General features: G+C 55.0%; 1 protein-coding gene across 4 annotated transcripts in view; it reads right to left on the bottom strand.

The window, feature by feature from the left end:
• Nucleotides 1-2,725: 2,725 nt before the first annotated feature.
• COL16A1 (collagen type XVI alpha 1 chain) overlaps nt 2,726-12,708 on the bottom strand; it is a 54,331-nt gene continuing 44,348 nt past the window's right edge. For all 4 annotated transcript variants that reach the window (XM_044237652.1, XM_044237653.1, XM_044237651.1 and 1 more), the window contains 11 exons: nt 12,372-12,425; nt 11,892-11,945; nt 9,787-9,837; nt 9,402-9,491; nt 7,945-7,980; nt 6,649-6,693; nt 5,576-5,764; nt 5,145-5,211; nt 4,018-4,194; nt 3,770-3,847; nt 2,726-3,064 (listed from right to left, as the gene is read on the bottom strand). In XM_044237652.1, coding sequence (XP_044093587.1) covers nt 2,862-3,064; nt 3,770-3,847; nt 4,018-4,194; nt 5,145-5,211; nt 5,576-5,764; nt 6,649-6,693; nt 7,945-7,980; nt 9,402-9,491; nt 9,787-9,837; nt 11,892-11,945; nt 12,372-12,425 — 1,044 coding nt within the window. In that variant the 3' untranslated portion in view covers nt 2,726-2,861. The remainder of the gene's footprint in view (nt 3,065-3,769; nt 3,848-4,017; nt 4,195-5,144; nt 5,212-5,575; nt 5,765-6,648; nt 6,694-7,944; nt 7,981-9,401; nt 9,492-9,786; nt 9,838-11,891; nt 11,946-12,371; nt 12,426-12,708) is intronic.

A 12,708-nucleotide genomic window follows, 5' to 3' on the forward strand; every position in this document is an offset into this window, starting at 1 on the left:
GACCACATCAGAAAGAGCTAGTCTCATAAGAGGTTAACAAGGCACATGTGAAGAAAGTGGTTAGATTCTGCTGAATTCTGGTGACACTGGGGAAACTATTACGACAAAAGGGAGGATTTAAATTCCAGAAGACATCAAATTTGGGATTTTTCTCCACAGAATAAATCTGCAACAGCCTTTTCTCCCTCTTATAGAGCAGAGGGCTTCTCAAATTAAGGATCCTCCAATTCATTTTTTTTCCATTTTACTGTCAGTGAAATTTCCAGCAGACAGACCCGACCAACACCCCCTTGCAGAAAACCCTCGCCTCCCACTGCTTGTTCTGCTCACACTCCACATTCCAGCCACGAAAGGCACTGTCCCCTGCACTGTGGCCCCGTCACTCAGCGTGCCACGCTTAACCACCTCTGGACCTTGGCACATGGTGTTCGCACATGGTGTTCCCTCTGCCTCCATCGATCTGTGTCTTGACAAGGTTAGGTCCCTCAGCCTTGTGCTCCCCTGGCGTCTGGTACTGCCCCACCATCTCACTTTATTGTAATTGCTTGTTTAACTCCCTGCTCTCTCTCTAGACTCTGTGGGGGCAGGGGCCAGATCCGCCTTGTTTGCCTCTGACTCCCCAGAGCCTATTACAGCTGCTAGCAGAAAGTAGTGAGAGGAAAATGGACCCATCAGGTTAGGTTCTGCCGATCTCTGAATGATCTGTATGCTGCCTTTCAAGCCTGGTATATACTAAGAAAAGCAGACCAAAGAATAACAGGGCAGGAATGTGAGAAAGCTGCCTGAAGCTTGCGCCCCTCCTTTTCTCTTCAGCTTACCCAGCTCCTGAACTTATGAGCAAAATCTGTGGATATTTTGCTGACCACAGTAACAGAAGAGACTATAAAATTCGGCTTTCCATCTGGTTCTTCATGGTCCAAGAAAATACAGCCGTTCCAAACTCCAGGGAGACAAGCACTCAAATCCTGACAGCTTAAACCAGCCGGTTGTAGACTCCCCTAAGCACTGCATGAATGCGACTCGGGAAAAAAAGTGAAGCAAGCATCATTTTCCTGTAAGGATCGATTCTCTGGTGGCCCTCAAAGGGGAGGCATTTGATGTTTCCTGGTAGTGATATTCCCCTCTGGCCTTCAAAGCCAACCCGCTTGATCCAACAGCTGGTCCTTGCTTCCCTCTCTACTCACGCCAATGTGCTCCTTATCATGACGCCAATCGTCAGCACTTTGCAGAGTGGGGCCGAAAGTGGGAGCTGGCCTTCCACTAGGAATGCTTTAACATCTGTCCTCCTCCACTGTCCAAAACTAGCTGCTACTTCAATGCCAAGATGATGCATTTGCTTTTTAACATTTGATGTTAGAACCAGAGTTAACTGAGAATTGCTGATGAGGGACAAAAGAAGAATCGATGCCCCGTTGATCTAAAAGCATCACGTGAGACACTCGGGCGTGCCCGGGAGTCTGCCCAGTGTCGTTCCCCCGGCCACTGGCTCGCCTCTCCTCCTGGCAGGAAAAAAAATAGGGCAAAGGTTCTGAAAAACTATCAGTGGGCTGGTCTCTGGGTATCTGGGGCCCAACTGGAGAAGTGAATTTTCAGAACCGTGCTGGAGATGCCAGCTCTGGAGAGAGGATAGCAAGTTTGAAGGCTTCGGGCAGTTTGGATAAGCATCTAGACTCTGGGTGCTTCTCTGAGCCTGCTCTGTGATCCCTTTGAAGTTTATCCAACTTGAATAAGCCTTCCAGAAAGCTGGGACCAGTAAAATGACTTTTTTTAGAAGTCCCTCTGGATGTGCTCTGTTGCTTTCTCTCAGGGGAGCCAGCTCATCAGGACAAGAGATGTGAAAAGGACAGAAGGAAAAGGCCTGAGATGGAATGTTTCCATAATATTCAACTTACTGTCTTCCCCCCTGCTCTTTTCTTCCTGCCCTTTTTATATATGGAGACGGAGACAGAAGATAAATCACCAAATTCCCAGTGGACTTTGAAGACCCCCGAGCTTAGATCTGATCGTGGCTTGCCCGTGACCCCTTTGCACCGTTGCAACCTGTTTCTGAAGGCTTAGGCTAAGATGTGCGGGAAAAACACCACATGCATTAGATGAACAGAGTTTAACAAAGGACGCCATTTGCAGTCCAGGAGAGCTGGTGGCCGGGCTCTGCACTGGTACAGGCAGAAGTTTCCATTTCATTTCCTGGAGAAGCCATCCCTGGTTGCTTAGGCTGGGAGCTGATGCCTCTCTTTCCTGTTTGCACAAACATTCTAATGATGGAATTACTGGGGCAGCAGGAAGAGCCTGCTGGCTTGGAGATGCTCTCGGGCAGGTGAATACGTCCCCACACTGGGGAAATGCCACGTACACCCTGGGCCACTTTCAAGAAGTAACAAGGGTGGGTGGGGTACCAAACACCGGCTTCTCTGGGGAAGCCTCTGTGAGCTGTAAATGGGGTCTCCGCACCTGCCTTTGGCACATTTGTGGGAACAGGCTGAATGATGCCCCTTCTCTGACTTTTGAGAAGTGTGCCCTGGAGGGCAGGACACAAGCTCCAGCATGGCTCAGAAATATCTAGAGAGGAGACCTCGACAGCAGCATCCCACAGCTCCGCCGGCTGACCACAGACACAAGAGAAAGGCCCTTTTTGGACCCTGGGCCCAGATGACCAGAGTGGGGGTGGGGTGACAGAGAGGTGGTGGCAGCAGCGGAAAACCCCCACTGGAAGTGGGGTTGCAGGTAGTTTTGTTCATTTATTGATAAAAAAATATTAATAGCAATTAAGGAAAACAAAACATTCACAACCCATCACAGAGTCCTCTAAGTTTCAGCCTTATGTTCCCAATGGAGTCCTTCATCTGATGGAGCTGGGGGTTTCAGCCGAAAGGCCCCTTCATGTTCTTCATGGGTGGGTACTGCTGCTCCATGGGCATGGCCCCAAAGCAGTCGGCGGGGTTGCAGTGGCCGGCCTTTCCGGGCTGCCCCATGGGCCCCGGGGGGCCAGGGATGCCAGGAATGCCTTGCTGGCCCATCGGTCCAGTGGCACCCATCTTACCATAGCCGGGAGGGCCTTGGGGACCTAGACGGGGGAAGAATCAGAGGAGGAATGTTAGGAGATCCAGGTGACAAGAAAAGAAGAAATCGTGGTCGTGGTAAATATGGCCTCACTGTGTGACAAATATTTGTCAGGTTACAATAGGTTTTCGCAAAGACCCGATCTGATCCTTATGTTAATGTAACAGTAACAATATTACTAGCCAGTTTTACTGGCAGCTTCCATGTGCCAGGCACAAGGCGAGTGCTTTGGATGCATAATTCAATGAATCTTTACAACGATTCCGTGAGAAAGAAACAATCATCTCGTTTTGTAGATGAGGACACAGGCTCAGAGAGGTTTTCAATGCGGGGTACGTGTTCACTGCAGCTGGGTATCAGAGCCAGGCTGGCCGGCTATGGTCCTGTCTCTTTCAGGCTCTACAGCCTGACTTAGTGACCTCGTCCAGTTTGGACAGCCAGGATGATGCTGAGCAAGGCTTGAACTGGCCTTCCCTGGCCCCACCATATACAACTGCCTTCCCCTCTGTCCTGCTAGCCCAGTTTAGGTCTTGAGGATGGGCCCTGGGTCCTCCACGGGACCCTGCACACCTTGGCATTATTGTAAATGGTGGCTGATAAACCTGTAGTTATTTGAGTTTCTACATGATTATACTGTGTTGTAGAAGGAACATAAGCAAAGCAGATCTCAGCTGCTCAAGATATGATTTCACATTCTGGCTCTTCCTACCTGGGGGGCCGGGGAGACCATTTTCTCCTGCAATGCCGATACCAATGTCCCCCTTTTCGCCTTTGGTCCCGGGCAATCCTGGGACAAAAGAAATACAGTAAGTCCTATTCTTGAGCAGAAAAACGACACACACAGTCAGATTATTTGAAACACACACATGCATACATCTGTCAGGGTCACGATGGACCTCATGCCATGCTCCAGTTTGCCCCCAGAGAGATCCAGGTACACCTGGAGGGCAGAGCTACCTCGCATTCCTGGCACGCCCTGCCGTCCTTCCCTGCCGATCTGGCCAGGGAGTCCGGGTGACCCCGGAGCGCCTGGCCGGCCTGGAGCGCCATCCTTCCCTGGGGGCCCTGGGCGTCCTGGAACTGCGGCCATCTCCATGGGGAACTGCATCCTGGAGGTGTAGTAAGCCATCCTCTCTGTAAGAAAGGCAGGGACAGGGGTGCCTGGGTGGCTCAGTGGGTTAAGCCACTGCCTTCGGCTCAGGTCATGATCTCAGAGTCCTGGGATTGAGCCCCGCATTGGGCTCCCTGCTCAGCAGGGAGCCTGCTTCCTCCTATCTCTCTGCCTGCCTCTCTGCCTGCTTGTGATCTCCGTCTGTCAAATAAATAAATAAAATCTTTAAAAAAAAAAAAGAAAGGCAGGGACAGGTCACAGGGTGCCCTGGGGCCTCACACTGGCACAGAGGGGCTGCCGGCAAGGAGTCCAAAATGGCCTTTCTTCAAAGGGGAGTCAGAGCAAGGAACATGGGGGCTGATCTCCTGAGTGGCCTCCCGCGCCCTTGCCTCCACCTTCCTTTGCACCGTCGTCTCTCGGTCTCTCGGCAGCACCAACCTGACAGATGGCCTCCCTCTCCTCCAACACCCTCATTAGTCCGCCACCAGCTTCACAGTAAAGGCCAGACTCCTTGCTTGGCATTCAAGGTCTGCTTCCCAAGCAAGATGGCTAGCCCTGTCAGAACGGGGTCCCCGTTCTCCCCAGGCCCTCGCATGGCAAGGCTGGGTGAACAAATGAACAGGAGGAAAGCTTAAAAGTGAAAGCACCCCAGCTATCTTATGGCTGCTGCTTGCCACTCTGTTCAGAACTCACTTCATGCAGACTCGTTTGATTTCAATTTTCTTGTCTGTCTGCTTTGCTCCAGTGGGGGCTCAGGGAGAGTGGTGGGGGGAGAAATCATTTTATCTCTGAACAGAGCAGGTGATAAGGAAGGTCTGATGTCTAATTGAACATATGCCTGTACGTGGAGGGGGGCGGTGGTGGTGACTAGGGAGGGGAATTGGGCTTTAAGGGAAAGGAGGCCAGGGCAGGGCGGAGAACCAGCTGGGAAGGGCCAGCAGCACCCACTGCCGCCCAGCCAGCTGCCAATTACCATCAAACATTTTAATGATCTCTTGTCTGATGAACCTCTTGATTTCATCATAATTCACCATGTCTCCCTGAGGAAAAAGAAGAAAACTTGCCTCAATTATACTTCCAAGCCTGGTGCTCTCCCCCTGGGAGAAGACTTTATTGGAATAAAGGACAAGGAGGGGAACAAAGGTTCTAGGAGCCTCCCATGGATACTTAATCCAGGGTCCTAACCCCCCTGAAATGGTGCAAAGCATTTTGTGAAGCAGCACGATTTCCTGGGGAGAGGGTTTCCCCCCCCCAGCCTCCCACACACGGTTAAGAACCACCCACATGGGATTGTGCTCTTTCACTCAGAGGGTCAGCAGGAGCTTCTAAAATGGTCTCTGCTCCACCCACCCTGTCTGCCTGCTCTGCGGGACGGTGCCCGTGGCTGCCAGGCTTTCCCCTTACCATGGAGCCAGGCATCCCGGGCAAGCCGGGGCTCCCCGCAGGCCCCGGAGAGCCAGGGTGGCCTCTCTCTCCTGCTGGACCCGGTGGCCCAACGGGCCCCATGGAGCCACTCTTCCCAGGCCCGCCAGGCATGCCAGCTCTTCCCTTCTCTCCTGCCTGGCCCTTCTGTCCTGAAGGTCCCGGATCACCCTGCAAGGACAGGAAGTCACATGGCCAAGTCCTATCAAATCCACTTCATGATGTCGCAGCCACTGGCCTCTCTCTCTCCATCCCCACCCCCCCCCCAATCCTGCCCCTAGCATCTTCCTCTGACTGTGGCCACAGCATCTTGACAAGGACTCCAGAGTGGTCCTCTGAAAAGATAGTTTTCATGCTGTCAATTCCTGTGTAGAAGTTCTGATGGCTCCAAGGCGCCCTCAGGATAAAACCTGATTCCTTGGCTAGACATTCAAGAACATTCGTGATGTGGTCCCAGCCACCTCTTTTCCAGGTCCGTCTCCCTGCCCCTGTACCCGCAGCCATGCTTCACTGGTTTAGGACTCTGCTTCTGCCACAAGGTCTTAGCCCTCCCTGCCTGGAATGCCCTCCTGCTTCCGCCATGTACACCCCTCCTGCTCCGCTGAAATGCTACTGTTTTTGCACAGCCTCCCTGACTCTCCAGACTGAGTTGGGTGCTATGTCTAATCTTCTATAAACACTGCCATGCCCTAGCATAAGTGTAACCAGACTCAGTGAACAGCTATTGTTCAGAGACCTCTGTTTATCCAAGGCTGGGACAGAGTCTGGACTGTAAGTGAAATCAAGCAGATGCCTGCAGCGTGAATGAATGAATCCATCCACTGGTCAATGAGTAAATGAACTTGAGATTTCCATCCTCCCAAACATAGCTAAGAGATAGGCCCACATGAGAAGTTTTTAGAGATGAGGTTGCTCCAAGTTCTGAGGTCTGCCCACGTTTTTCTTCCTGCCCACTGGCCTTCCTGTGTCTCCTCTCCATGCCTAAAGTCATAGCGTGGAGCTGGCCTTCATCACTCATGAGTTTTTCCTCTCAAAACCAGCCCATGCCCACTTACCTTTGGACCAGGGGGTCCATAGAGCCCCTGTTTTCCAGGGGGTCCCTAGAAGAAAGCGAAAGTCAGGGGTCAAGTCTGGGCACCATCTTTGAGCTGGCCAGGGAGGTGGTGTCATGAAAGGACCAACTTCCATGGCCCTGGGGCCTCATGTTTTGTCCAGCTGGGCTCTGTATAAGGAAGGACAAGAGCCTCCTTTCTGTTGGTTGACAGCTAGAAGGGAGCATGATGTCCCCAGGGCATGGCCTTGTGTAATCATGTTGGTTGGGCCCCTTGTCACAGACAAAAAGATGTGAGAAGTCAGAGTGAAAGGGCCTGTCCATGGCATATTAGAGGGCCTGGCAAGAGCTGGTACGCAGGAAATGTTTGGAGCCTACCACCACCACCATCACCATCATCATCACTACCACCATCATCATCACTGCCATCATCATCACCACCACCACCATCACCACCATCACCACCACCACCACCATCACCACCATCATCACTGCCATCTTCACTACCACCACCATCATCACCGCCATCATCATCACTATCACCACCATCATCACCGCCATCACCACCACCACCATCACCGCCACCACCATCATCACCACCATCTTCACTACCACCACCATCATCACCACCATCATCACCATCACCACCACCACCATCATCACCACCATCACCACCACCACCATCACCATCATCATCACCACCACCACCATCATCACCGCCATCTTTACTACCACCACCATCATCACCACCATCATCATCACTATCACCACCATCATCACCATCACCACCACTACCATCACCACCACCACCATCATCACCGCCATCTTCACTACCACCACCATCATCACCACCATCACCATCACCATCACCACCATCACCACCACTACCATCAACACCACCACCATCATCACCACCATCTTCACTACCACCACCATCATCACCACCATCACCACCATCACCACCACTACCATCACTACCACCATCATCACTACCACCACCATCATCACCGCCATCATCATCACCATCACCAGCAGCACCACCACCACCACCACCAATACCATCATCGGTTCTCTTTGATCAGTAAGAAAATTAGTGAAGAACAAGTGTCATGCATCCTTCTGCCTAATCCCCAGTTCCTCTCCCCAGTGCACCAAGGGCCACCAACTTCCGGTATATCTGTCTGGAGGGAGTCCATGCCTTCAGGGAGGGTTTAGTGAGTGAACAAAGAGGCGCGAGGACAAGGCGAGGTGCAAGCAGCAGAACCCCCACCGCAGGAAAAGATAAACCCAGCGACAGTACCTCTTTGCCAGCTGCACCATCTGCACCGGGCTCACCCTGTGGAGTAGAGAGCGGGAGACATGTGATCGGCACTAACCCAGCATGGTGTCCCTTGTCTCCCCTCGCCCACCACACATGCCGGCCCTAGGCCACCAAGGGACCACGATTCTCTAGCCCCCACCCTCAGAACCTTGGGCCATGGGCCATGGAAACTTGGGCTTCCCTCCCACCCCCAACTCCAGCCCGTCCCAGAGCCGCACATCGACAGCCCTGGTCACCCCTGACCAAGTTGGGCAAGGGCAGAGCGGACTGTATGCTCCTGGCTCCTGGCTCAAGGTCCCAGCATCTCTCAGGAACCCTAGCTCTGAGTTTAAGTTCCACGTTTGCCGAGTCTGTTCCCTCCCCAGGATAGGACCGGCTGCATCTTGGGCCCATCCTGCTTCTGCTGAGATGGTGGGGAAGAGGAATCTGGGATTGCCAGACAACTGGCGGATGCATCCAGGGACCCTGGAGGCTCCAGGGAACGACAGAATGTTGGAGGACCCACCTGCCCACTGCCCCGGGGCCATGGCAAGAATCAGAGTGCATAGGTGAGACTCGGCCTCCTGGTGGCTGGGCCGACCATCACCCCTGCATGGGCTGGAGTTCTCCATCCCATTGAGGACACCAGCCCCAAGGTCATGCTACTGCTTCTGGAAGAGAACACCCTGCCCTGGGACCTAGGCAACCTGGGTTCCTGCCTCAGTGTCCCCAGGAGACTTCATCCCTAAGACTGGCAATCCAGCCACCTGATGTGGGTCACTTGTCTGGAACCTTTGAAAGAGGGAGGATTGCGGAGTGGCTAAGGACGCAAGTTTTGGAATCAGGCAGGCCCTTCCTAGCTGTGTGGTTCTGGGCAACCTACTCAACCTCGCTCAACCTTGGTTTTCTTATGTGTAAGACGGGGACAATCGGACCTACTAAATAGGATTGCAGTACTGATTACATGACAAATGTCAAGCACTTGGGTCCCCATCCGGCACACTGTCACTGGCCAAGACATCACATCCCTCAGAGCATTAAGCTCCAACCACGACCAGAAGTGGTTTCTGAGTGGCCGTGAGGGCTGCGGTAATGGGGCTGCATGTCTGGTTCCTGGTGTTTACAGACCCTCTGTGGTTACCAGCCAATGCCCCAGGGAGGGGGCAGGGGCTGAACAGGTGCCAGGTCTCCCCGGCCTGACGCCAGGTCGAGGAATCGGCACAGGTGGTGCACGGTTGGGGCAGTGGCTCAGTGCATGCCGGGCAAGCGCTGGCTGGCAGGGCTTGTCTTTTCTTCCAGATACAACACGATCCTCAGACACAAGCTCCTCCACACCGCTAGCTGCCTGCTCGCTGCCTCTCTTTCCCTGGAGACCCCAGCTGTGCCACGCTGCGCTCTACTGACAAAGCCAACTGGCCCTTTCCCTCGGGACTGTGCAGGGAGATTCGGGGTCTTACCGGGGGCCCAGGGTGTCCGGGGGGGCCAGGCTGGCCTGGAAGGCCTAGAAGGCCCCTTTCTCCAGTGGCTCCCCGATCTCCTTTTAGGCCCTGGAGAGAAAGGGGGTGGATGGTAAGAGTGGACAGGAGAGGCGGCGGTGAACCCCACATAGCAGAAGCAAGTGCCACTGCATGCCAGGGACCCCTGGGGTGGATGGCGCTATCCAAACCTGAGGCAGGGCCCCGTGATGGCCTCCAGCCCCTTCCAAAGGCCTTCACTACATGCCACTTGGGGAGACCCAGGGAAAGAGGGGGATGGACACAAACTCTTCTCACCGCTCCCTGCTGTGAAAGAAGCCCTAGCCAGACTCCCCAGAGGGAGAGATGCAGGGAGTAGGTCACTCACCATTGCAGAGATCCCAGCTGGGCCCGGCTGTCCTGGAGGCCCTGGTGGCCCCTAAAGAAAGATGAGGTCAGTGGGACAGAAAGAGTCTTGGGGAACAAGGCCCCCTGCAGGCAAGAGAGAGACCAACAGCGAAAACAGATCCTGAACTTCTGCAGCTCCATTCTCTTCCCTAAACCCTCCTCTCTTCCCTTCTGGTCTTGCACTTGAGCTTTTACCAAAGGATTTGTGCCAGAGCTGACACCTGGGGGTCCCTGTGCTCACAGGACCTGAGTGGACGATCTGGCAACCACTACCAGAGCCGAGGGCAGAGGGCAAAGGCCTGAAGGTTAACAATGTGGGCCTGAGGTGTTCTGAGGTCCCCCACTTTCTCCTGTTCTGTGGGAAAAGCAAAGAGCCGGAGCTGGGGGCTGCGTTGTAGGGCCTCAACCCCAACCCCAGAGACCAACCGGATAAGGCCGGCCATTGGACCCTGGGCCTCTCTGGGCTCCTGCTCTGCGGCCACTGGAGGACAATGGGACTCAACACGTGCTGATGCTCCTACCCTGCTGGGCTGGGGTGGTGCCCACACGCCTCCCCATCCCTGAGTCACAGCTCAAATGCCAGCTCCTTGGTTAGAGCTATGCCTTCTCTGAAGCCCAAGACATGCAGGTCTCTCTCATGGCACATCTCTCCTTGCTCCCAGATGGAAAGTTCTGGAAGCATGGATGCCATTCTACTCATCTCTAGACCTCTGGGGCAGGAATGTCCAGCATTGGGACTGGCACAGAGCAGGGGCTGAGGCCAGACACAGACAGAAGTGAGAGGGGGAACCTCGTGCCCCCTTTCCTCAGCCCCCAGTGAGTCTGCGAGGGGCTCACAATTCAGAGCATGCCCTTCCTGTCATCTGTAATGTAAGCGGGCACGAGGCGGGGACCTTGGGTCCCCAAGCCGGGAGCTCTGGGTCCCTTGAGATCCATACACACGGTGATGAGGACCCGGGAGCTCCTCTTTCTGCTCATGAACTATTTTTAACATTTCCAGAAGCCTTTTGGAAACCGTATGTCTGCCACAACAGGCCTGCAATCAAAAGCCAGAGTGTTTCCTTTGCTCAGGAACCCTATCAGCTTGGGGCCGTCACACTGATCAAAGGAGCCCATTGGCAGCCATCTATGTTACTGAGGAGCAAATTCCGACAGGAAACTCATTACTGCTTAATAACTGTCCTCTCCAAGTTGTCTTACCTCTGTAAGTGCACCACCCACGCACCCGGCCGCCCACCCACACCAGGAGGAGTCCTCCCCGCTCTGCTCCTTCCACGGCTCCCCGCCCCTACCCCATGCAGGGCAGCAGCAAGTCCTCCAAACACAGCCTCTCCGCCTGGGGCCACCACTCCGCCTCCACCCTCTCCCTCAGGGCCACCCCAGCTTCCACCTGCGGCCCTCCCTACCCCCCACCCCCTACCCGAGGTCCCAGATCTGCAGCAGGTTCTCTGGAAGCACAGCTTTCCCTGTCCAACTCCACTCCAGTCATGCTGAACTTGGGCTCCCCCCACCACCCCAGGCCCCTCCCTGCCTCGGGCTCTTGGTGTCAGTGCCCCCCCCCACACCCCCACCCTCCCTTCCCACCTGGACATTCTTCCCCCAGACCCCTAGGCGGGTGGCTCCTTTTTCTTTCAGGCCTCAGCTCAGATGCCACTAGGGCAGTAAAACTGCCTCTGAAGGCACCTCCCAGGCCCTGTCAGTGACATCACACCCCTGCCCGAGGCTGCCGCATTAATCTGCTTGTTTGTCACGCCTGTGTGCAAGCTCTGGGAGCAGGGGACCGTGTCTCTCTCACTCACTGCCTTAGCCCCCTGCTTGGAGAGATGCCTGGCATGGAGCAGGTGCTCAATTATTGTTTGTTGAATAACTGAATGATCTTTGTTTGGTAAGTAAACTCCACTGTGCCCAGAAAATAAGAAAACGGCAAAGAGCCCAGGGGCCGCGGGACAAGGTGGGCGCAGAGACCCTCACCGCACTACAGGTCTGCTCCTGGGGGCAGTTCCTGCGGGCCATCGCCCTCCCCCACCCCAACCCCAGCAGGGTCCTCACTCTCATAAAGGTGGGGGCAAGAACGGCTTAACTCACGATATGGCCTGGGGGGCCGGGTCTTCCCTGAGGTCCCATGGCACCAGGTTCACCCTGCAGGAGCCGGGGGAGGGGGGAAAAAGCAACACAGAAGCAGACTCAACTCACATGGGATTGTTAGGCGGGAGAAGCCTGAGCAGAGCAGGGGGAACGCCAATAGTCAGAGACGCTGAGCTGAGACCCGGCCTCCAGGCCCATGCTAGGGCGGGGGTGGGGGGGTGGGGGGTGGGGGTTGGAAACCAGCCCCACCCATCAGTATTGTTGGAGAGAGAAATCACAGCCCTCAGCCTGCTTTTTAGGTGAGTGACCCAATAGGGCTGCAGGGAGGGGGACACCGATTGCAGGGGGGAGGAGGTGAGGAAGAAGGCGAGGGTGTGCAGTTTGGGGCAAAACCTCCCCCAAAGGCCCAGGAGAGAAAGCAGCCCCTCAGCCAGTGAGTGGGAGGCAGTGGCTATGTCTGAAGGCTGCGTCTGCTTTTACCTCTGCTCCAGGCCGGCCACTGCTGCCTGGGGGACCTGGTTTCCCACAGTCGCCCTAGAAGAGAGAAGGCCGACTGGAGCTCGACATACCTCTATTTGGCTCCTCCAGCCCAAGTTGACCCCATCTCTGAAGAGCCCTGACGCCTGCCCGGGCTCCAGCCTCTGATGCCCTCAGGTGGGTAGACAGCAAAGCCTGAGCGACTCTGCCAGCGCCGGCGGTCTTGGGGGGCTCGGGTCCTGGGATGGCATCTCAGCCAAGGCTCAGGGGACCACGTGCACCCCTGGAGGCCGCCATGTCTGCCTGGGGTCAGGGCTTGGGGAGAGCTGAGAAGACCTGC

This window comes from Neovison vison, chromosome 2 (genome assembly GCF_020171115.1).
Source record: "Neovison vison isolate M4711 chromosome 2, ASM_NN_V1, whole genome shotgun sequence".
Lineage (NCBI taxonomy): Eukaryota > Metazoa > Chordata > Mammalia > Carnivora > Mustelidae > Neogale > Neogale vison.